This window comes from Dipteris shenzhenensis, chromosome 3 (genome assembly GCF_047967505.1).
Source record: "Dipteris shenzhenensis isolate YYH24624 ecotype China chromosome 3, Dip_SZ_1.0, whole genome shotgun sequence".
In the NCBI taxonomy this organism is placed as follows: Eukaryota; Viridiplantae; Streptophyta; class Polypodiopsida; order Gleicheniales; family Dipteridaceae; genus Dipteris; species Dipteris shenzhenensis.
In genome coordinates, this window is record NC_141598.1 from 24,409,955 (window position 1) to 24,431,636 (window position 21,682).

Consider the following 21,682-nt stretch of genomic DNA (forward strand, 5'->3'; position numbering starts at 1 on the left):
CCTCAATCACACGGGCGTCACATCTTGGTCAGACTTTGTTACACCTTGGTCACACTTTGTTCACATCTTGATTAGTGGAGTGACATGTGAAGGATGGAGACACGTTGGTCACACCATGGTTAGACCTCGGTCATACTTGGGTCACACTTTGTTGGTCACACCTGGTCACACCATGGTTAGAGCTTGGTCACATGATTGACATTACTAGAGCAAGACGCGACTCCATGACTGGAGCGGTACATAATAGTGCATGTCTAGAGCAGTACATGTCGGGGCATGACGAGGGTGGATCGACCTTGGTCAAGGATGAGCCGACCTTGGTGAGAGTGAAGTACTGGCACATTGGACAGAGTCAAGGGAGCACAAGTGTTGCACATGGGGAATTGTGTCATCACTCCGGCTCGCCACCCACTAGTGTCAGATACACATGGAGTAGACAGAGAGTGCACATGAAGTACGTAAATCACTGACTCGGAGGAGGTTGGTGAGCGGTAGCAGCCATCAAGGGGCGAAGCGGGGGAACGGCTAAGGAGACTGGAAGACAACCAATAGGAAGCATGGATTAAGCCACATAACACACAGTCCTCTGTAGCACATAAAGGAAGATGAAGGGATGTTGGAGCTATGAAGAGAGATGGAAGGGAGCATAGCACATATAAGATGAAAATGACCAATAGCAAATACACCAAACAAGGATAAACTAGGAGTTCTTGACTCCAGAGGAAGATGTGGGAAAGGGTTTGAAAAAGCTCGCAAATGGAAAGGCTCCAGACACACAAGGGCTAGTGGCTGAAATGCTGAAATGGGGGGGTGAGAAGACAAAGAAAATGCTCACTACACTCATGAATCGAGCCTTAGAAGAAGGCTTTCCCAAGGAATGGCAGCTTAGCAGGATCGTACCAATCCATAAGAGTGGGGACAGCAAATGGGCCAAAAACTACCGCACCATCATGGTGAGTGTCATGTGCACGGATTGGTATCCGACGTGTACTGGGTACACAAGACTAGCTCAGGTAGCTTGGGGAGGCTTAGGGCTAGGCAGGCTTGATTCTTGGGTTGAGTGGCAAGGGTACGAACCAGTTAGAGGTCTTCACTATTTTTGGCGCTTGGGGCCCGAGTCTATATAAGGGGCCTAGGGGTTCAGTTCTCAGAGAGCCGGTGGGAGCAAGTTTCGTTCCCAGGTGCTAGGTCTGATCCTGGATTGAGTCGCGGACGCGCGCCTGCATCATAGCGTAGCCCAAGGCCCAGCAGTAGATCCCAGGCTTCACAGCACCACCTGGTGGTATGGGACACCAGGCTGGTTAGGATCTGGTTGGGAGTTCGTGCTAGCAGCTCAGCTCAGCCAGCTTACCTTCTTCATCGACCAGCTTTCCCTTCTTCCATCGCCTCCTTCTTGGCCAGCTTTCACTTCGTTTCTACCTCCTAGCTTGGAGGCCACCTGCTTGTTTCTCTTCTCTAGCCTATCTTCTTTTCAGATCAGATTTCAGTCATGGCCGATTCAGTAAACCTTGAGCTTGCGATGGGAGACCAGGATACCAACTACCATACGGAGGATGACCAGGGTCTCTACTATGATCTGATTACGAAAAAATCCTTCAGTGAATTCACCACTGCTCTTGATGAAAAGTTTGAGCAGGTTAACACGAATCAAACGGGGTTGACACAGCAACTCCAAGGGATTCAGACTACACTCACACTTTTGACTAGCACTGTTCAGGCGCTCACGCATGTGGATGCCATGGCTTCAGTGTTAGGTCCGAAAATCACTCCAGATCCTTTTCCCGGAGACCAGAAGTCTCGTACCAAGGAGGTTATTGACACTTGGTTGCACAAGTGGCAAGTACACTTTCAGTTTTAGCCTTATCGAGATGACAAGAAAATACAGCTTGTAGCGGGGTTTATGTCAGGAAAGGCTTTATTGTGGTGGAAGGAACTCCAACCCAAGCCTGTAACATGGATAGAATTCGAAGGGGTCTTCAGGAAAGAGTTTTTGAAGGAGGAGGAAGATTACAATATCGTAGGTAAGCTCAAAGCCCTCGATATGTCCAAGCTGAATTTGACTTTTGAGGTTTATCTTCAGAGGTTTCGGGATTTGCAGACCAGGGCTACAAAGATGGATCCAATGACCTTGTTAGGTTTCTTTGTGGATGGTTTGCCAGACTTCTACAAGTTACAGATCAAGAACAAGTGTACCACATTGCAAGAGGCCATGAATTACGCGTGCATTTATGATGGTACCATGGCCAACGCAAAGGGAACCACAGTTACCGACACAGGTGGAAAGAACTTTCAGCCTACCACTGGTACCGGGGAGTCGAAGTCTTTAGACAACGCCTCCAAGAAACATTTGACTTAGGCGAAGAATGGTCGTGTCCGTTTCCTTCGTACCTTGAAGCTAAAGAAAGAGAGACGTTGCTTCTTCTGCGAGGAGCGGGGCCATACTAAAAATGATTGTCCTAAGCACAAGAACCACAAGCAAGTGTCGGGACCGAAGCTCCAGGCGGGTCCGAGTACCAAAGCTAAGGGAGCTAATCAAGTTTCGATGACAAGTATTTCTGTAAATGTCATTACCTGCCCACTTTCTTGTAATTGCACTTTTAATACTTCGTTATTTGGTTCCCATGATCTTTTCCGAGTTTATGGAGAAGTTAGGGACCAAAGAGTTCACATTCTTTTTGACCCGGGCAGCTCTCACAACTTTGTTAATTACAAACTTGTGCAGAAGATGGGGCTGTCCACGATTCCTAGCAATCACACCTATGAGGTGCAGCTTCCAGTTGGGAAGCAGTTTTGGGATCGCAAGATTGAAGCGCTTTCTATCCGGATTCAAGAATACACAGCGGCTCTTACGTGCTATGTCATGCACTTAGAGCATGTGGACTTGTTAATTGGAATAGAATGGTTTAAAACCCACGATATTCGGATTGGATGGAAGGACCATACTCTTTCTTTTTTGGATAAGGACACCCAATTTTGTATTTAGTGTGATAATATTCCCTCTTCTCAGGGACCTATTGTATCTGCAATATGCAGCTTCGGAATATATTGAACACTTCTCATTATGATGTCTATCAGTGTGTTTTGATTCCGCTTTCTTCATTTGTTGTCTCTGTTAATAACAAGAATGATTTAAGTGTGTTTGAACACCGTGAATTGAGAACGTTGTTAGATGATTTCATGGATATATTCCTTGCTCAACTGTCGGAAGGTTTACCTCCAGAACGGGCAGTAGATCATCGCATAGACTTAGCACCTGGGGCTCAACCTATTAGTGTTCCACCTTATAGGATGAGCCAGCTTGAGGAGGATGAGTTAGCTTCACAGCTACAGGATTATTTGAATATGGGTTATATTCGCCCAAGTAAGTCACCTTGGGAGCACCTGTCCTCTTAAGAAAGAAGAAAGATTCTACATGGAGAATGTGTATAGATTATAAACGATTGAATGAAGTGATAATTAAGAATCGATACCCTCTACCCCGTTCCGATGATCTAATAGACCGTTTGGCCGGAGCGAAGTATTTCACTAACATTGATTTGCGTATGGGTTATCACCAAATCCGTATCTATGCTAAACACATAGATCGAACTGCATTCTGAACTAGGTATGGTCACTACGAGTTTCTTGTATTACCTTTTGGTTTGACCAATGCTCCTGCCACCTTCCAGCAAATGATGAACGATTTGTTTCGAGATTTTTTGGGCAAATTCGTTGTAGTGTTCTTAGATGACATCTTGGTATATAGCCGAACGCTAGAGGATCACATAGGATACCTCCGGATTGTCTTAGTTATTCTAAGACAGCATAAGCTCTATGCCAAGATGAGTAAATGTTACTTCTTTATGAAGGAGATCATTTATTTAGGACACAAGATTTCTTCTGAAGGTATTAGCATTGATCTGGATCGTATCCAGAAGGTTTTAGAATGGCCTATTCCTCAGACTGTGAAACAACTTCGTTCTTTCCTAGGATTTACAGTATTTCTACGAAAGTCTGTGTGTGATTATTCACATATCACGGCACCCCTGATAAACATATTGAAAGGTCGTGGACGTAGGTCTACCCAGCCGATCTCTTGGAATGATGCATTGAACAAGGCTTTTGAAACCTTGAAGTTTGCTATCAAGGAAGCACCCGTTCTTGCATTACCTGATCCTACCCGGCCTTTTGTTTTAGAGGCCGATGCGAGTGATTTTGCGATCGGGGCAGCTTTATTCCAAGAGGGCAGACCTGTAGCTTTTGAGAGTAAGAAGCTAGACGACACCCAATATCGTTGGCCCACACTAGAAAAAGAACTCTATGCAGTCGTGTATGCATTGAAGGTTTGGCGACACTACTTGTATGGTTTGAAGTTTCTTGTATTGACCGATCATCAATCAATTAAGTATGTGTGTGATGGGTCTGAATCGAGGGGACGGAAAGTTAGATGGGTAGAATTAATGCAAGATTTTGATTTTGAAATACGTTATCGCAAGGGTTCGTTGAATAGTGTGGTGGATTCTTTAAGTCGAGTCAAGTTTGTAAATGCTGTGTCATTTACGGAAATATCCTTAGACCTATTTCAATCCTTGAGAGGGCTTTGCGCAACTGATAGTCATTTTAGTTCTTGTTGGCAGAGAGTCCAGGATGGGAGCTCCATGGTTGACCAAGACTCAGGGATTGTGCCCCCTACGGTACAGGCGGCGGGAGGTCAGTGGATGATTAGGAATGGCTTGCTGTTCTGGAATGGAAAGATTTGTGTGCCAGATGTTCTGGAACTTCGATCCAAGATTCTCTGGGAGTGTCATGATGCTCCTAGTGCTGGACATCCGGGTATACATCGGACTCTGTCTCTTGTGAAGCATACCTTTTATTGGCCTAAAATGCGTGCATTTATTGAAAACTATGTGGTAGGTTGTTGGGTTTGTCAGGTTAACTAAGGCGCGGGTTTATTACAACCATTGCAAATTCCAGGTAATAAATGGGAAAGTATTTCCATGGATTTCATTACCGGCTTGCCTCGAACGCGCAAGGGCCATGACTCCATTTGGGTCATTGTCGACCGTCTGACAAAAATGGCTCGATTCTTACCTACTAGAACAACTATTTCAGCTGTTCAGCTGGCTCACGAGTTTGTGGACCACTTGTTTACGCTGTATGGTTTGCCCTCTGACATAGTCAGTGACGGGGACTCGAAGTTTACAAGTAACTTTTGGACACTTGTTTTTGAGAAGTTAGAAACTACTCCAAGTATGAGTTCCTCAGATCATGCACAATCCGATGGCAGTACAGAGAAGGTCAACCAATTGGTTGAAGATATGCTTCGGGCATATGAGACAGTCTCTTCATGGAAAGATTATCTACCTATGATAGAATTTTCTTATAACAGTGCAAAGCATTCGAGTGCAAAGCATTCGAGTACTAGTTACAGTCCTTTTATGCTTATGTACGGGTTTCAACCTAAGTCACCAGTTATGGTTGGATTAAAGGGAATCCAAAATGGTGCCGCAAAGACGTTCTTGCTAGACATGCAGGAAATGTTGCAGTTTGCCAAGGAGTCTATTAGAAGTACCCAAGATCGGGACCGATTTTATGCTAATAGACATCGTTCACCTAGAGAGTTCTCTGAAGGAACGATGGTATATTTGCAAATTCCCAAGGAATCCAAGAGCCTGAGTACTGGTTTGGTTCCGAAGTTACCCCCCGGATACTGTGGTCCCTTCAAGGTTATTAAAAGAATTGGACCAGTTGCATATAGACTAGAATTGCCTCCTGATGTTAAAGTACATCTAGTATTTCATGTCAGTAGACTGAAAGAAGTATTGGGTGCGGATGATCAACTTGTTTCTCCTCAAGAAATAATAGAAGTTACAGATTTGACTTTTATTCCACACGAACTTGAGTGTATTCTTGAATTTCGTAAAAGACAGATTCGTAATAGAACTATCACGGAATACAAGATTAAGTGAAAGAATTGTGTTGAGGAGGACGCAACATGGGAGATATTACAGAACCTCTAGAGGACATTCCCGGGTTTTTTAGCGAACTCAGGAGTGAGTTCTTAGAGGAGGGGAAGTATGTTATGTGCACGGATTGGTATCCGACGTGTACTGGGTACACAAGACTAGCTCAGGTAGCCTGGGGAGGCTTAGGGCTAGGCAGGCTTGATTCTCGGGTTGAGTGGCAAGGGTACGAACCAGTTAGAGGTCTTCACTATTTTTGGCGCTTGGGGCACGAGTCTATATAAGGGGCCCAGGGGTTCAGTTCTCAGAGAGCCGATGGGAGCAAGTTTCGTTCCCAGGTGCTAGGTCTGATCTTGGATTGAGTCGCGGACGCGCGCCTGCATCATAGCGTAGCCCAAGGCCCAGCAGTAGATCCCAGGCTTCACAGCGCCACCTGGTGGTATGGGACACCAGGTTGGTTAGGATCTGGTTGGGAGTTCGTGCCAGTAGCTCAGCTCGTGGCTCGGAGGGGACATCTCCTGATTCGGGATCACATCCCGTAGATGTCATGGTTGGGTGGTGAGTAGTTTCCTCACGTTGGTGTGTTCTTGTGTTTGCTTGTAGATCAAAGGTTTCACGAGTGCTGGGACGTGTCAGTGAGTAGCCTAGTGGCCAAGTTATATGGCACAATAATTGAGCAAAAACTCAGCTAATGGGCGGAAGAGCAAGGAGCGAGGGCACCATCCCAGGCAGGGTTCCGTCCTAAACATTCGACAATAGACCACTTGGTGGCCATACGGGCTGCAACGGAGGGGGTCAAGAATAAGAAAGAAGTAGTCTACTGTTGCTTTGTAGACTTTGAGAAAGCCTTTGACACAGTTCCACGCAAAAAGCTATGGGAAAGACTGGAAAAGCTCGAGTCCCTCAGGAAATCAGAGAAGCCACATACAGGTTATATGAGAAAGTATTAGCTGAATTAGCGCAACCACTTGTAGATGGCTCATGCTCTGAAGGAAAAGTCATCATAAGCAGTGACATAGAAGTCAAGCAAGGCTGCCTCCTCTCACCAACTCTCTTTGTTCATCGATGAATTGGAAGAGTGGTTGAGAACATACAGCGGCGAAGGTGTCCAGATTGTAGGCTATGCCCTCTTATTGCTTATTTACGCAAATGATGTAGTCTTCTTCGCAAAAAGCAAGAAAGAGATGCAAACACATTTGGATACACTGGGAAAAGTCTGCAAACACTCAGGAATGCAAGTCAACATATCCAAGACAAAGGTGATGGTGATTGGGACTCGGAATAAACAGGTTGATTTCACTTTTGAGGGGGAGCCTCTGGACAGTGTCACTACATACAAATATTTGGGGCTGGAATTTGCAGACACGTATAAGTGGAATGCATGTGTAGAAAGAAGAATCCTAGGAGGTTTGAAAGCTTTATATAGCTTCCAAAACAAGTGCAGAAAGGCACACTTGTGGAACTGGGAAATGAGAAAGTTTTTGTATACCATGCTCGTATAAACAGTGGTCCTTTACGGGTGTCCAGCTTGGGCATTTGGGCTCTCCAGGGCCTACTGGAACTGAATAGAAACTTTGCATAAACGATTTCTCATAGGGGAGTTAGGGGTCAAAGCACAAACACCGTACCCCATCTTGTTGGCTGAGACAGGTATGATACCTCTCGAAGGAGAGGCATAGTGCCAATTCATGGCATACCTCAACAAAGTTGGAAAGATGGATGCCAATAGTTACCACACAAAACAATGGAAGCTACGCAAATCGCTGGATGGCACAAAGAGGGGCTGAAATGGATGGAATTATGGGGTATTACCGCTATTGACATCCCCGAAGATGCTTGTGAAATCAGGGAGTTAGTGACGCAGAGAATGCTATAGAAGCTATGGCAAGAACTGGGAGCAAAAATGCAGTTTTATAAGCAGGAAATCAATCCGATGGACAGCTATGGAATGCAGAAATACCTCGGGGAAGACATATCAATATTTAAAAGACATTTGAGCTGTAAAATCAGAACCAGCTCACATGATCTCGAGGTGGAGAGGGGAAGATGGGCAAGACCCAGGTACCAAGAGAGGAAAGAGTATGTAAAATCTGCCCCGCAGGAGAAGTAGAAAATGAGCAGCATGTACTCCTAACATGTTGAGCATATGCGCAAATCAGAGAATGTTATGGGGGCAATAGAAGCAACCTGAAATCCCTACTGGAGTGGCCAGCCAAAGAGCTAGGGAACTACATAAAGGAAATTTTAGAATATCGCAAAGAATATCGCAACAGAGTACTTGGTCTAGCACATAGGCTAGCACAACAAGTACTCACTGCATAGCACATTTATGCTTTTATTTTATGCTATTTTCTTTCAATGGATGTAAACAATCACTACTTGTTGATATTGATCACTGTCCCATAGATCCTGAAGGGTCTCACGAGGATGTTAATACAATCATATCATATCATCTCTCTCTCTCTCTCTCTCTCTCTCTCTCTCTCTGTGCACTTACACTCTCTAATCGAATGCTGAATGCGCCTATGCTGGAATGCCCGAATCCTTTCCCCTCCCCTCCTCTTCACCATCACCTTCATTGGCTCCTCTTGGCTGGAAATCCCCTCCATATACATTCCCCTTGAGTCCGTGCACGTTCCATGCTAAGTCTGCACCATTGATCGATTGCAATAACGTTCACGAAGAAGGCATTAGTAGTTTTACCTCAACATTGATTGTGACGTGCAGTCCTTGCATCTCACACCAGTGGCCTTAGGCCCCCGGTAACACTTCCAGCAGTGATTGGACCTCTCCTCAGATAGTCTGGTTGTAGAGGGAAGAGGTGTGACATGAAGGAACTTACCATGGGGAAGTGTTCAGTGATACGGTGATGGTTAGGCATGCCAAAGCTGTTCGTGACCCCAACATCAATGGTGATGTTGCTATCCCCAACAATGACTGGTGATATTGCCCCTTTCAATGATGGTATATGTTGATGTGGAATATGAAGCTGAGGACAAAGCTGCCTTCTGTACCCCTGTGCTATCAATTTGTAGCCCACTGCGATTGCTCTGCTTATTCATGTTTTCAATTTTGAGTTTCTTTTGTTGTTTCTCTTCTTTCTTGGCCTTATTTTTCGTCTTCTCATCCTTGTCCCCTTTTGCCATCCTATTTGCTTTCTCCCCTTTCTCTTTTTTTAAATCCTTTACTGAATTCCCCCTTTCTTAGCTGAAACTGTGGAGAGGAGAAGGGCATATAAAGGCTGAAATTCCCTTTGCTGAAGCTATGGATGGGAAAAAGACATAGCCCTTCACACCTCAATTTTTGCGGCTCCCATGCATCAATCCACGCGGTGGATGTACTAATACACATGGTCATGAACCTGCCCTTCCTGTTATACTACTTTTTCCAAGTGGTGTAATAGGAAGATTTCCTATTTCGGGTTATGAGAGGGGTTAATGCCAATCTTCAAATCATGACAATCACCCTGATTTCCGGCTTTTATAAGACATGTAATAGGAAGATTTCCGGCTCTGCTCTAGGATGCTTGAATAATGCTACGTGGCAATCTGTGGGCACCATCCCGTAAATAGAGATGTAAAACAGCCTGCCCTAATCCTATAAAAGGCATGGCTCTCTCATTTGTACTCAGCTTCTAATGAATACACTGAGACTTTGCCAAAATTGGATTCTCACAAGCAGAAGCTCTAGATCTAGGTGAATCAGATAAGGAACTAACCTTTTTCCTAGCCTTGTGCAGTCCCTCATAGGTGTCCAGCCCCTGACTTACTCACGCTCCCTCATTTCTAGAGGTACGTTTCTGTCCTTTCCATGGTACTTCCTGCACATTCAAGCAATGCAATTCCTATTCGACGATGCCAAGGACATCCATGGGTGGGGAGATGATAAAGAAAGAGAGATGGACTAGGATGGAAGAAAGAAGAGAGTGTTTGTGGAAGGACATCAAATCGCCCATGACGAGAGCTGCGATAACAAAGGTTACTTAATAAGTCTAAGAGATCTTGTTGTGCTTTTATAATATGTCTTAAAAGTCTTTTACTCTCTGCTATCTTGAGAGTCTCCTCCCTCTTTGCGTGCCCCTGTGCATCAAATTCCTCTCTCTCCATCGGTGTCAATGGAGAGCCTTGTCGAATTCAGACCTCTCTGTGTGCTCCTTGGTCAGCAATCCATTCTTTGAGACTCTTAATTCCGGAATCCACATCTTCGACGATGCCAAGGACATCCATGGGTGGGGAGATGATAAAGAAAGAGAGATGGACTAGGATGGAAAAAAGACATGCCAGGCTAGCCTAAGACTCTCAGTTACCCCTAGTTAGGAGCAGTCTTGTTTCAGTGATATCAGAACCATTTCGAAGGTTTTTTGTGAGGTAAATGATATCCCATTTATCTGAAACTTGGAGCTCATTATCTTGATCCCGGGGCCTACCTACTTGCAAAATTCTATTGCGGCCAGGTGTCCAGATCTTCAGGTATACACGTGGCAGCCCCCTGATTGGCTCAGCATTCATAGTGCTCAGAATTGCACATTTTCTACATCAATCTGCTCATAATGGGCCTGATGAGCTACTGAATAGAAATTTCAAAATTTGGCTCAGATTTTCCTCAGATGGTGTGGCGCTGGCAGCATGGCATAATTACTGTGATTTAGTAGGTTACGGCTCCAAATGTGGTTGTGATTGCATAATCAATTTCGCCCCAGCAGATTACAGCACTGTACCAAGTTTCAAGGGGATCTAAGTCATTTACCCTACTAACTACCTCGAAACTGGGTTCCAGCAGTTCCATTTGGCTTCCAGCGGTCATTATTTGCTCTTCTGACCCTGGAAAATTGTGGCTTTTCAGTCCTAGCTGCTAATCAGCAAGCATCTCTTGGTCATAAATGTGATACTTGGACTCTGGGAGAATCCTTAACCTTGTGACCTGCCAAACCATTTGAGTGCTAGGACTTCCTAGCAGAGGACATAAGTCCCACTGGCTCATCTTCCACTAGATCATTATCAGAGTCAAGGTTTGCTACAGCCTCCATGGGCCTTTTTCCCTCCTGGATTTGGCTCCTTTTGAGTTGGTCAAACCCTCTATTCGTGGTTGAAGATAAATTATGCAATCTCTGGTCCAGCCTTCGATTGTTCATCCTGATTTCATTAGTCAGATCCTTGAACACTTGAAGCATGGGACCCAAACAATTCTGAATTAATTGCTCTTGACCAATTTAGGACCTAATCTGGGTGATTAGCCTCTGCAGGGACTAGATCAAGCTCATCCCTCTGAATACAAGCCTCAGCTTATTCACCAGCTGCTATTTCTTCTTGAATTGGCATGCTCCCAGTCCTTATGGAATCCTCTAATTCCTCCACATCCAACCTGGGGTCTAAGCCATTAATAGTCTGCCTCCTCATCAAATTAGCAGCCTTCCTTGTAGGCATTGTAGAAGCAAATAAAACTGTTTTAGAAACTGTCTAGTATGTTTTAGAAACTCTGGTACAGTAAATTCACTGTTTGAGCACTATTTAACTCTTAGAAGCGCTGTTTGGGAAGAATCAGTTTGAACAGTGTATCCACTACCAGGACACGGCAGAGTAGCTGTACACATGCCAGTTGCAGAGCACAGCTGGCAGAATTAGGGCTCAGACCTTTATGAATGCTGCAATTTAGATACAGATCTTGCATGCCATTAAGAAATGGCTTCACTACATTTATGGCAGCCATTTCAAGGTCCATACTGACCACAAAACTCTCAGATACTTCTTATCTCAGCCCTAACTCTCTCCTAAGCAGAGAAGGTGGTTATCTATGGTGCAGAACTATGATTTTGACATTGAATACAAGGTGGGGAAGGAGAATGTGGCGGCTGATTCACTCTCAAGGATGTGGGCAGGCGCTCTATCATCTATTACTAAGATCTACAAGGATTGGATCCATGGGATTCAGGAGGAGTACCTCTCAGACCCTAAAGTTGCTGCTATATTTCAGAATTTTCAGAACCCTAATTGTCGAGACCATCCAAATTTCAGTTTTCACAATGGATTATTGTGATACAATAGCAAAATATTTTTGGTTGAGGAATCCACTTATAAGCTGTTGGCCTTACAAGAATTACAATCATCTCCTATGGCCGTCATATTGAGTATGAAAAGGTTAAGCAAAGCTTTTATTGGAAGGAGCTTTGCAGGGATGTCTATGCTTATGTCCAAGGTTGTAAGCCATGTCAAAAGAGCAGGGAGTTAAACTTAAGCCCTGCTGGCCTACTCCAGCCATTACCTATCCCTAAAAGAAAGTGGACCCACATATCTATGGACTTTATTACTGGTCTGCCAATAACTTCTAAGGGCTGGAACAACATATATGTGGTGGTTGACAGGCTGCTAAGACAGCCCATTTGATTCTCATAAAGGCCCAATACTCTGCCTCTATGGTTGCTCAATAGTTCATGGAAACTGTGTTCAAAGCTACATGGTTTGCCCCAAGAAATTGTAAGTGACCATGATGCCAAGTTTATGGTCCACTTTTGGCAGGAGCTTTTGAGATCCATGGGCACACTTCTTGCTCCTAGTACAGCAGATCATCCACAGACTGATGGGTAGTCTGAGAGAGTTAATAGGTGGCTGAAAGAATATTTAAGGCATTTTTGTTTTGATACCCAATCTACATGGGACAAGTAGTTACGTTTAGCTGAGTTTTGCTACAATAGCACGAAGCACATGTTGATTGGGGTGAGCCCCTTTGAGGCTATGTTTGGTTGCAAAGCCCATGTACCATCCGCCATTATTGACAAGGCCCTTACCAACAAACAAGCTAACGATGATCTGGCCTACGTGACTGGCTTGTTGTTGCAATAGTGTAACAATAGTGTAAGGACAGCATGATGAGGGCTCAAGCTACGATGAAGGAGAATGCTGATCAACACAGGAGGAATCTCCATTTTGAGGAGGGTGATTTTATATTTCTATGACTCCACAAATCACGATATGCGTCTCTGAAGGAATTACTAATGTCAAGCTTGCTCGTAGGTATTATGGACCCTACAAGGTGATAAGGAAAGTTGGTGAAGTGGCCTATCATCTGGAGCTTCCACCTACTACCAGAATTCATTATGTTTTCCATGTTTTCAAGAAATCCCTAGGTCCTACAGAGCAAGTGTTAGAGGAGTTACCTCCAATAGATGAGACTGAATTCATTTAAATGATCATTGGTTTCAAAGATCGTGTGCTAAAGAACAAGTCATGTGTGGAGTACGACATCAAGTGGAGAGGCCTCCCTGATGATGAAAATTCATGGCAGACTGCATCCATTGTTGAGCAGTACCCCTATCTCCTCAGCTCATGCAGACTTCCATAAGTTTGGGTACCAATGATGTTGCATCAAGCTGATTTAAAGAACAAGTCATACGTGGAGTACGACATCAAGTGGAGAGGCCTCCCTGATGATGAAAATTCATGGCACATTGCATCCATTGTTGAGCAGTACCCCTATCTCCTCAGCTCATGCAGACTTACATAAGTTTGGGTACCAATGATGTTGCATCAAGCTGATTTACTTTTACTATTTTTCCCAAGACTTATAAAAGGCACGGGTCTCTCATATGTTCTCACACTGATACTCTGCTAAATTGGATTCTTACAAGCAGGAGTTCTAGCTCTAGGTGAATCTAATAAGGAATTAACCTCTTTCTTGTAAGAATCCAATTTAGCAGAGTATCAGTGTGAGAACATATGAGAGACCCATGCCTTTAGGTGAAAACAAACTCACTAGAGTATCAGTGTGAGAACATATGAGAGCTTTCACTGTTCTAGCTCTAGGTGAAAACGAACTCACTCTCCCTCATTTCTAGAGGTACCTTTCTGTCCTTTCCAACGGTACTTCCTGCACACTCAAGTCCAGCCCTTGACTTTACTCACTCTCCCTCATTTCTAGAGGTACTTTTCTGTCCTTTCGACGGTACTTCTTGCACTCTCAAGCAATGCAATTCCTATTCTTACATGATGTAATCCTAGCCTATTTTTTGTTCTAAGATAATCATAACAGTTCTAGACATGCTAGACTAGCCTAAGACTGTCCTTTCAAGCTAAGTTGGCTGAAGTTATACCTAGTTAGGAGCAGTCTTATTTCACCCTATTAGGATGCCCGTTGGAAGCGGCGGGAGGAATTCAAGCTCGCTTTCCTTGAAAAGCTTCTTTGGCCTTGGATCTCTGATCCCGACCTGAGGAATTGTTGCCTTTCCTGATTCTGATGGCGACTTGAAGGTAGCATGGTCTTTGGAGAATGTGAAGGGTGCAACGTCCCTGCTGCTGTCGCGGGCTTGAACCAGTTGCTATCAAACCAATCTGTTGTTGAGGGCTGCTTTGGACTTGTGTCTGTAGCCTTGAGCAACCTTGGACAGGCTGGGAGTAGTCTTAGAATGGTGCGGACTAGTGGCACCTCTTGTCTGTGACAAGGAGAATGCTAGCTACAAGGTATTATACAGTGCAACTTTGAAGGTTATCAAGGCACCCTTTATCCTTTTTCAAGTTGGCAAAGTCCATAGCACCTTGAATGTATCCATTAAGAGCTTTCAAACATCGTGGTTTGCGACTAAAATTCTTTGTGGTGGATTGATTGTCCAATCCTTTCATATGTTAGTATCAATTAGAAAGTTTTGTGACTTTTGGACACAGATTTATACTATCATAGCTTGCACTTTGCATATTGGCCTTGTTAATGTGTAGGTGATCTGTTTCTTATATTGATGGTAGAAAAGCTTACATTTTGTTCATGGGTTGGGCTTTGATAGTCATCCAAATGGACATGTTGACAGCACAAAGAAAGCTAAGAGTTCGAAATAAGATCTTTTTTAAAGCATTATTCTTCATCACACACTTTAGTACAGAAGTCTGTGATAATTGCTTATTGATCTACTTCTCACATGCATAACCTTTATTGATGTTTGTTCCAGGGTGAAGCTTTAGTGATGGGATATGATTTCATGGGGTATGTGCTTCTTACTTGTAAATAAAAAAAGCATGTGATGACACTTCATTTTCTGCTCCTTGATTGGCACTTCAATGTTCTTTTTTGTGTTGTAAGTGTTTAATTTCCATCATCGGTGTAAGAATGTGTCATCACATTGAATAACTTTTTGATATCCATAATATCATCTTTATTAATTTTTCAAAATAGGAAAAATGTATTTGTTTCAGAAATGGAAACAAAGAGATGAGCAAGCTGTAAACAATGTGTCTCAAAACCGAGTATCGTAAAACTCAATTTGATTTTTCTTGTTTTTTTCGAGAAATAGACTTTTATAAAGTACGAGAGAAACCACCCATACTAAAACCCCCACAAGTTGAAATACATCATACAAGGCACGAAAACTCAATTACCATGCAAAGTCTGAAAAGCCATATGAGAATCAATTAAAGTAAATTAGATTGGATATCAAGACTAGTAAGTGTATAGTTTTGTCAAGGAACAACCAATGAGAAGGATAATAATGCTATATCATGGAAGTCTCAATGAACCGAAAGAAGCTTCTACTATCATGCCTCCAAGAAATATAGGCTTTTTCTTGGGTTGCCTGAGAGTATGACTAAGTTTATGTAGTGACTTTTCATAATTTTTGTAAGCTCTTGCACGATCAATGCCGAAATCTGTGTCCTCTATGATCTCCCTTTGATTGCTTGTTAATAATGGGCACAAGGGAGTATATACAATTTCATCATACGTCTGTAGGAGTTGGGATATGACTAGGAGATCACTTGGGGGTGTCATGGCACTCTATGAGAGAGTCTTAGGTCGTGCCGGATAGCTACGCGCTGGACAGAGGAGTTCGTGAGCACCATTGGAGTCAAACAAGGGTGTCCCTTATCATCAACCTTCTTTAGATAGTTCCATGTCTCATCGCACCGCCTCTGCATTGAGAGCGGTCGAGCAAAGGGCATACCCGGGGAGGGCCGTTTCTGCACTTTATGCAACCATTAGGAGATCGAGTTAGAGAAGCACTTCACTCTCAGATGCCCCGTATACTATGAGATCAAAGGTCACTAGTGTTCCTCTTCAGAGACGGTTTCGGACCCCCATCCAGCCTCCTCTCCTACCCATATCATTGATACTTAGCAGCTTTCATTCATGAGGCCGTCAAACACAAAGAGACACTGCTTGAGCACGTAGGCGAGATCAGGGTACACAGCTAGATCCCTTGTAGAGCACGACCACGGAGTTTTTCAAGCTAGATAGCGCCGACCAACAGGATTTGCCTAGATGTGGCGGACATGGGGGCCTGAGTCAAACATACGACAGACTCGACAACGGACTAAGGCACATATCATATTGGGAGACCTTCCCTCCATGCTCACTAGATCGGAGACACGACCACAGGGGTGACAGCTGCGCTTGTCCGTTGTAGGGCCATTGCTAGGAGACTACAGTGGGGTCACACAGCCGTCAGGTACCACAATGTCCGATCATAGGTTTTATAGCACAGCCTCATATGACGATGCCCCCCTCTTAGATCGGCACCTCTCCTCAGAGAGAGTTTTTCTCACTTTGCATTAGTGCTGTTATGTTCATGATTATGGGATTTCCGCTTCTTTTTGTACTCATCATGGGTGTTGATGCCTGCTCAGGGGCTCCAGTCCCCAGATCATTGTATCAAGTTTCTTTTAGTCTCATAGAACCTTTGGTCTTTCCAAGACTTTTAATATACTCTCTCTCTCTCTCTCTCTCTCTCTCTCTCTCTCTCTCCACCCCTTAGTTCCGCTTGCTCATTGTTCTTTTAATTCTCCCCTTACAATGAAAAATGTCAATCTCTAACATTGGGTATATTGTAGTCTTATGAACATAAATGTACATCGTAGGACTACAAGCATAAAGACAATGTTTTACACTCCTTCAATGTGAATGGCAATACTCCTATATAATTCAACTATTTGCAAATGGTGATGATAGCAAGGGATGAATCCAAATAGGGAGATGACTAGATCAATGATGGATGGAAAGCTAAAAAGTAATGCAACCAAGGTGTATTCAAGAAATTAAACAATTTTGCTAACTAGTAGTTTCCACATGTGTCGACCTCCACTTTGCAAAGTCTCAATAGTACCAAGAAAGGGAGAGTTTTTCCAAGAGCTAGACCCTTCCGTCTAGGGCAAACCAAGGAATTGTTAAAACCTTGTCCCAAAATAGATCAATGACCCACAACTTGCCAAAACATCTAGTAACACGAATGTTGTGTCTCTATAGAGGGCCTTTGTCTACAAACTCAATGCAAGCAATGCAAGAGAGATTATAGAATCCCTATTGTAGCGTAACCAGACCAAAATAAGCACTTTGTTTGGAGAAAAAGAGGGACATCAAGTAGTATCATGTTGAGTGAATGATGGGTCTCTTGCAACGTTTGTTTCTAGGCATGAGAGCTTGATCTCTAAATAACATGCACAAGAACTATATAAAGGGTCATTACCACACAAGAAAACCATGAATATGTGGCTCTGAAAGTTTGCATTGAACTAAAACCAATGTATTTAAACCGATCTATAAAGGGGGGACATGCTTATCCCAAAGAGCCCACTTGGAGGCCACAGGATGATGATCAACCAAATTAGGACAAATTTGTTAAGAATTTTCCTTGCTCCCTTTAGAAAGAAGTTAGCTTAGAGCTGATCACATCGGGGGTGAGAAAAGTAGATCTAATGAATACGGAGTGAATGTAGGTATTGGGCTACGTAGATCCATTTTGATGTGAGATTCTTGGGATGCTATTTGTCCTTGATGTGGATCTTTCCTTCTTTGTAAACCGTCCGCTTCCTTTGTCCCTTGGCCTCTATTGCTTGTTTCAAACCTGCTTTTTTTGTGCTTGAGTGGTATTTTGGTCAAGTCTCTATCCATGAAAGTTTGAGTGACATTTGTTTGCTTGTGATAGTCAGAAAGCGGATGATTGAAGTTTGCCCTTTGCCTGCTCTGCCTAGCCACCAAGCGTTTTGCACCAGGTGATTGTGGATCCCATGAGTTGAAGAAACAAAATTGGTGCCTATCTCCTTGGGAGAGGTGCCTTTAGTGGCCCCTTGTTTATTTATCTTTTCAAGTTGCATTGACCATGTTCTTCCTAAGTGGCATACGTTGTCCCTTGCATGAGAGAGAGAGGGCGAGAGAGGGTTTTATTAACATTTGCAAAAGGACAAAAAGGCCTATGAGACTAGAAAATTGAAGTCAAAATGAGACTACACCCAATAGTTTGAGCTAAGAGTTGGCTTGATTGGGGTCGCATCGGGAATTGTGGTGTCCGTGGAACATCTCCGAGATTTGTTGCTAGTGTTTGGGGCACGTGTTTGCAGGTATAGGCATATCGATGCACAATTTCTATGAAGATTTAGAATAATGACAAATTCTATACAAAGAATTTGCAGTGCGGCAGATTAGGCAGGGTGAGGGTATGTATCTTTATTGATTCATGGAATGCCTCTCACATAAGTGGTGTTGAGTTAACCCTTTCAGGCATTCGTAAGGTACAAATCTTATTGATTGCTTAAGTCTAAGTGGGATTTATTTTTTTCTAAGAGGCACCCATCTCCAATCACACTATTTCACTTATTGTTTGAAAGAAACCCTAAGATTGAAATAGGTGTGATTAAAAGGAAATATTGCTATATTGATTTGTATTTCTTTGTTTTCCCAATTTGTTATAGAATTGCAAAGATATTCACCAATGCAAAGCCTAGCTTAATGAATATCTGTGGTAAGATCATTTGGTTTGACATTCACCTGTAAAATTTTCCCTTGAGTAGAGTGAGTTTTCTGTCAGTATTTGAGTGTGCTTTGTAAACATCTTTGTTTACAATTTCCAACGATCTATGTCATGAAGAAGCAATTCCTGTAGATCTGTTGTAATGCATATACCTGTGGTTTTAATTTTTTCTTGAAGAGGCAATTATGGTAACGAATTTGGGTAAGCTAAAAGATTGAAGGGTTCGTTCATGAAATAACTCAGATGTGGTCATCGGGGTGAATTGTCTACCTTTGAGAATGGCGTGCTGTCTAGCAAATCTAGTTCTGGAGCATTGCAAACCCCGGAATTCTAATTCTGCACTACAATTTGTCTGACTTTTAAATCAATGTTGTGAAAAGGTGGGAAGAACAATGTGAACCGAACTTCAACACTCTAGTTTTCAAACCTGATTTTAGCATCATAAGCAAGCCTCAATTGCATGTATGGAACATGGAACTTCAACACTACAGTTTCAAACTTGATTCTAGCCATGTATGGAACATGGCCCTTTTAAAGGTGTTTAAATTGGTGCAAGGTTTGGCATTTTGATTCCTTGGCAGATATGAACTTTGGAAACCCTATCTACGAGCAATGATGGAACGGGACATGAAGGCAGTAAGTGATGGGACTAAAACAAAAGCAGAGGTTTTAGAATCATCTTTGCGACAAATGAAGGAGTGCTTTCTTGACGTGAGGGTTCTGCTTTTTCCTTTTTTTTGCTCTGTTGATCATCAATTGCTGTGTACTAGGGCAGTACAAGCAATGCATCTCAGCTCTCAGTTTCTCTAGTTTTAGAGGATATGACGTCTTGATGAGAAAAATCTGGTAAATGACAAGATTGCAAAAGCGAGGTGATATGAACCGTAAATGTCAAGGGATTCTCACTACAATGCTTGATTGGTCTACTAACTGAATGGTTTTCTATTTTTCCTGTTGAGGGGGCCTTTTGAAGGAAATCAAATAGGAGATCAGTGATGCCATTCTGCTGTGCTCCTGTTTTGAATATTGTTGTCATACTAGTGCTTTTTTCTCTACAGATGATTTGGCTATTGTCACACTGCTAGGTGTGTTGGGACTGTGTCTCTATGACTGCTGGCGCGCCACAATAATCATGCTTTGTAGCTGTTCCTGGATAACAAACTGTGCCCAAATAATTCCAAGACTCGCAAAATCTCATGAAATAAAGTATGATGTAAATAGGAGATAACCTTGAACCTTGAAGAGACGCAAGCTTTAAAAAGATATACCACTGAAAACAGATGCAAGCTGAGCACTGAAACACAACAGACTCCTTTGTCAAACTTTATGAGCATCAAACACATGATATCTCAACAAGAAACCATGTGCAAACCATGTGCGCAAACCATGTGCAAATTTTTTTGCAAACCATGTGCGCAAATCATGTTGCATTGATTGAGGAGAAGTATTGTGCTGCAGCTCAAGAAGCAGCAAAAAGCCTATTAATCAGATTGTTGTAACATAATATTCCTTTCAGAAGTCGGAATGCAAGTAATGGGAAAACAATTGGAACAATAAAATGAACCACTTATTCTCACTCCTCAACTAATGAAAGTTTTTTTCTTTTTTCTTCAATCAGTGGAACCTATTTGATATTGCCATATGACGGAAATCGTATTCCTTGTATGTATATGTTTGGCTCCGAGGGAGTCTGTGTCTCATATTTTTTGGCACTTCCCCGAGACACATGACTTCTTGGGCATCCTTAGACAGAGATTGCGACAGAGATTTCCTCAGGCTTCTTTCGAGAATCTTTTCTGGCTTTATAGGATATATTCTCAATGGTCGGATTTTGAGTAGTTCTTTATTTGGGTTCGCTATTGGGCACTCTGGACTCTCTGGAAAGATAGAAACCATAGAGTCTTTGGTAATCCTTTGTTTTCTCCTTTTGTTTTCTTTCGTCGTTTGTTGCAGCAATCACTCTTTGATTATCTGCAAACTCACTACATAGACTACGATGTATTTTGTCCTACACGGAGATTTTCACTTTATGTATTTTTCAGCTTCCCAGCTTTTGGATAGCTACCTTGTAATATAAAGCATGTTTTCACCCAAAAAAAAAGAAGTGAGAGTGTGTGTGCGCGTGTGCATACATACATATATAGATACATGTATGTATGTATGCATGCATGCATGCATGCATGCATACATATATACATACAGATAGACACACAATGAAAATTGAGTTACTTTATATTACAAAATCATCATCCCAAAATAGGACGATGAGAAATACATCAAGAGAAAACCTCAATATAAGACAGATATACATCATGATACACACTTTTTTTTGGGTGAAATCGTTGATTGATTATATTATATGAGTAGCAACCTCAAAATAAGGTGCTACAATTGCATCAACTGAAAATTTTAGTATATGCTAAAAAGACCTCATAATCTATGCAGCGAGTCTGCAAGCAATCAAAGAAAGATTGTTGCAGAGAATGCCTAAAAAAGCCAAACAAAGAGAAAGCAGGATCACCAAAGACTTTACAATTCCTATATGTCCATAAAGTCCATAGTGCCCAGTAGCAAACCCAAACGAAGAAAAGATAAAACTCCGGTCTGGATGGATGAAGCCCAAATAGCCAGAAGAACTTCCCAAACGGAACAGATGGGAATCTCGCTCGCAAGCGTTGTTGAAGCAGATCAAAAAACTCACGAGAGCACGGACAGTGCCAAAACAAGTGAGGCACAATCTCCGAAGAAGCAGAACATCTATGGCAAAGTGCAGGAGCAATGTGTCGATGAGCTAATAGTTGTCCAGATGGAAATACTCCCAAAAGAACTCGCCAAAAGAAAACTTGTTGTGAAGCGGTACTTTATAGGCCCAAAGTTACTGTTATCTTTTCCTCCACCACCTGGTTGAGTGATGCATTCGCCAAACAGAAGAGGACCTTGGAGAAGTCAAAGTCCAATCTTCCAGCTGGTCCTGGAGTTTCAAAGGAGGAATTGGAACAAAAGGCGAAAGCATAGAAGTAATTTG

At 42.8% G+C, this 21,682-nt stretch overlaps 1 protein-coding gene across 3 annotated transcripts in view; it reads left to right on the forward strand.

Moving 5' to 3' along the window:
• Positions 1-21,682, forward strand: part of TOP3A (topoisomerase 3alpha) — a 197,281-nt gene that overhangs the window by 88,080 nt on the left and 87,519 nt on the right. For all 3 annotated transcript variants that reach the window (XM_087372511.1, XM_087372512.1, XM_087372513.1), the window contains exons 14-15: positions 14,872-14,906; positions 19,239-19,368. In XM_087372511.1, the coding sequence (XP_087228637.1) occupies positions 14,872-14,906; positions 19,239-19,368 (165 nt within the window). The remainder of the gene's footprint in view (positions 1-14,871; positions 14,907-19,238; positions 19,369-21,682) is intronic.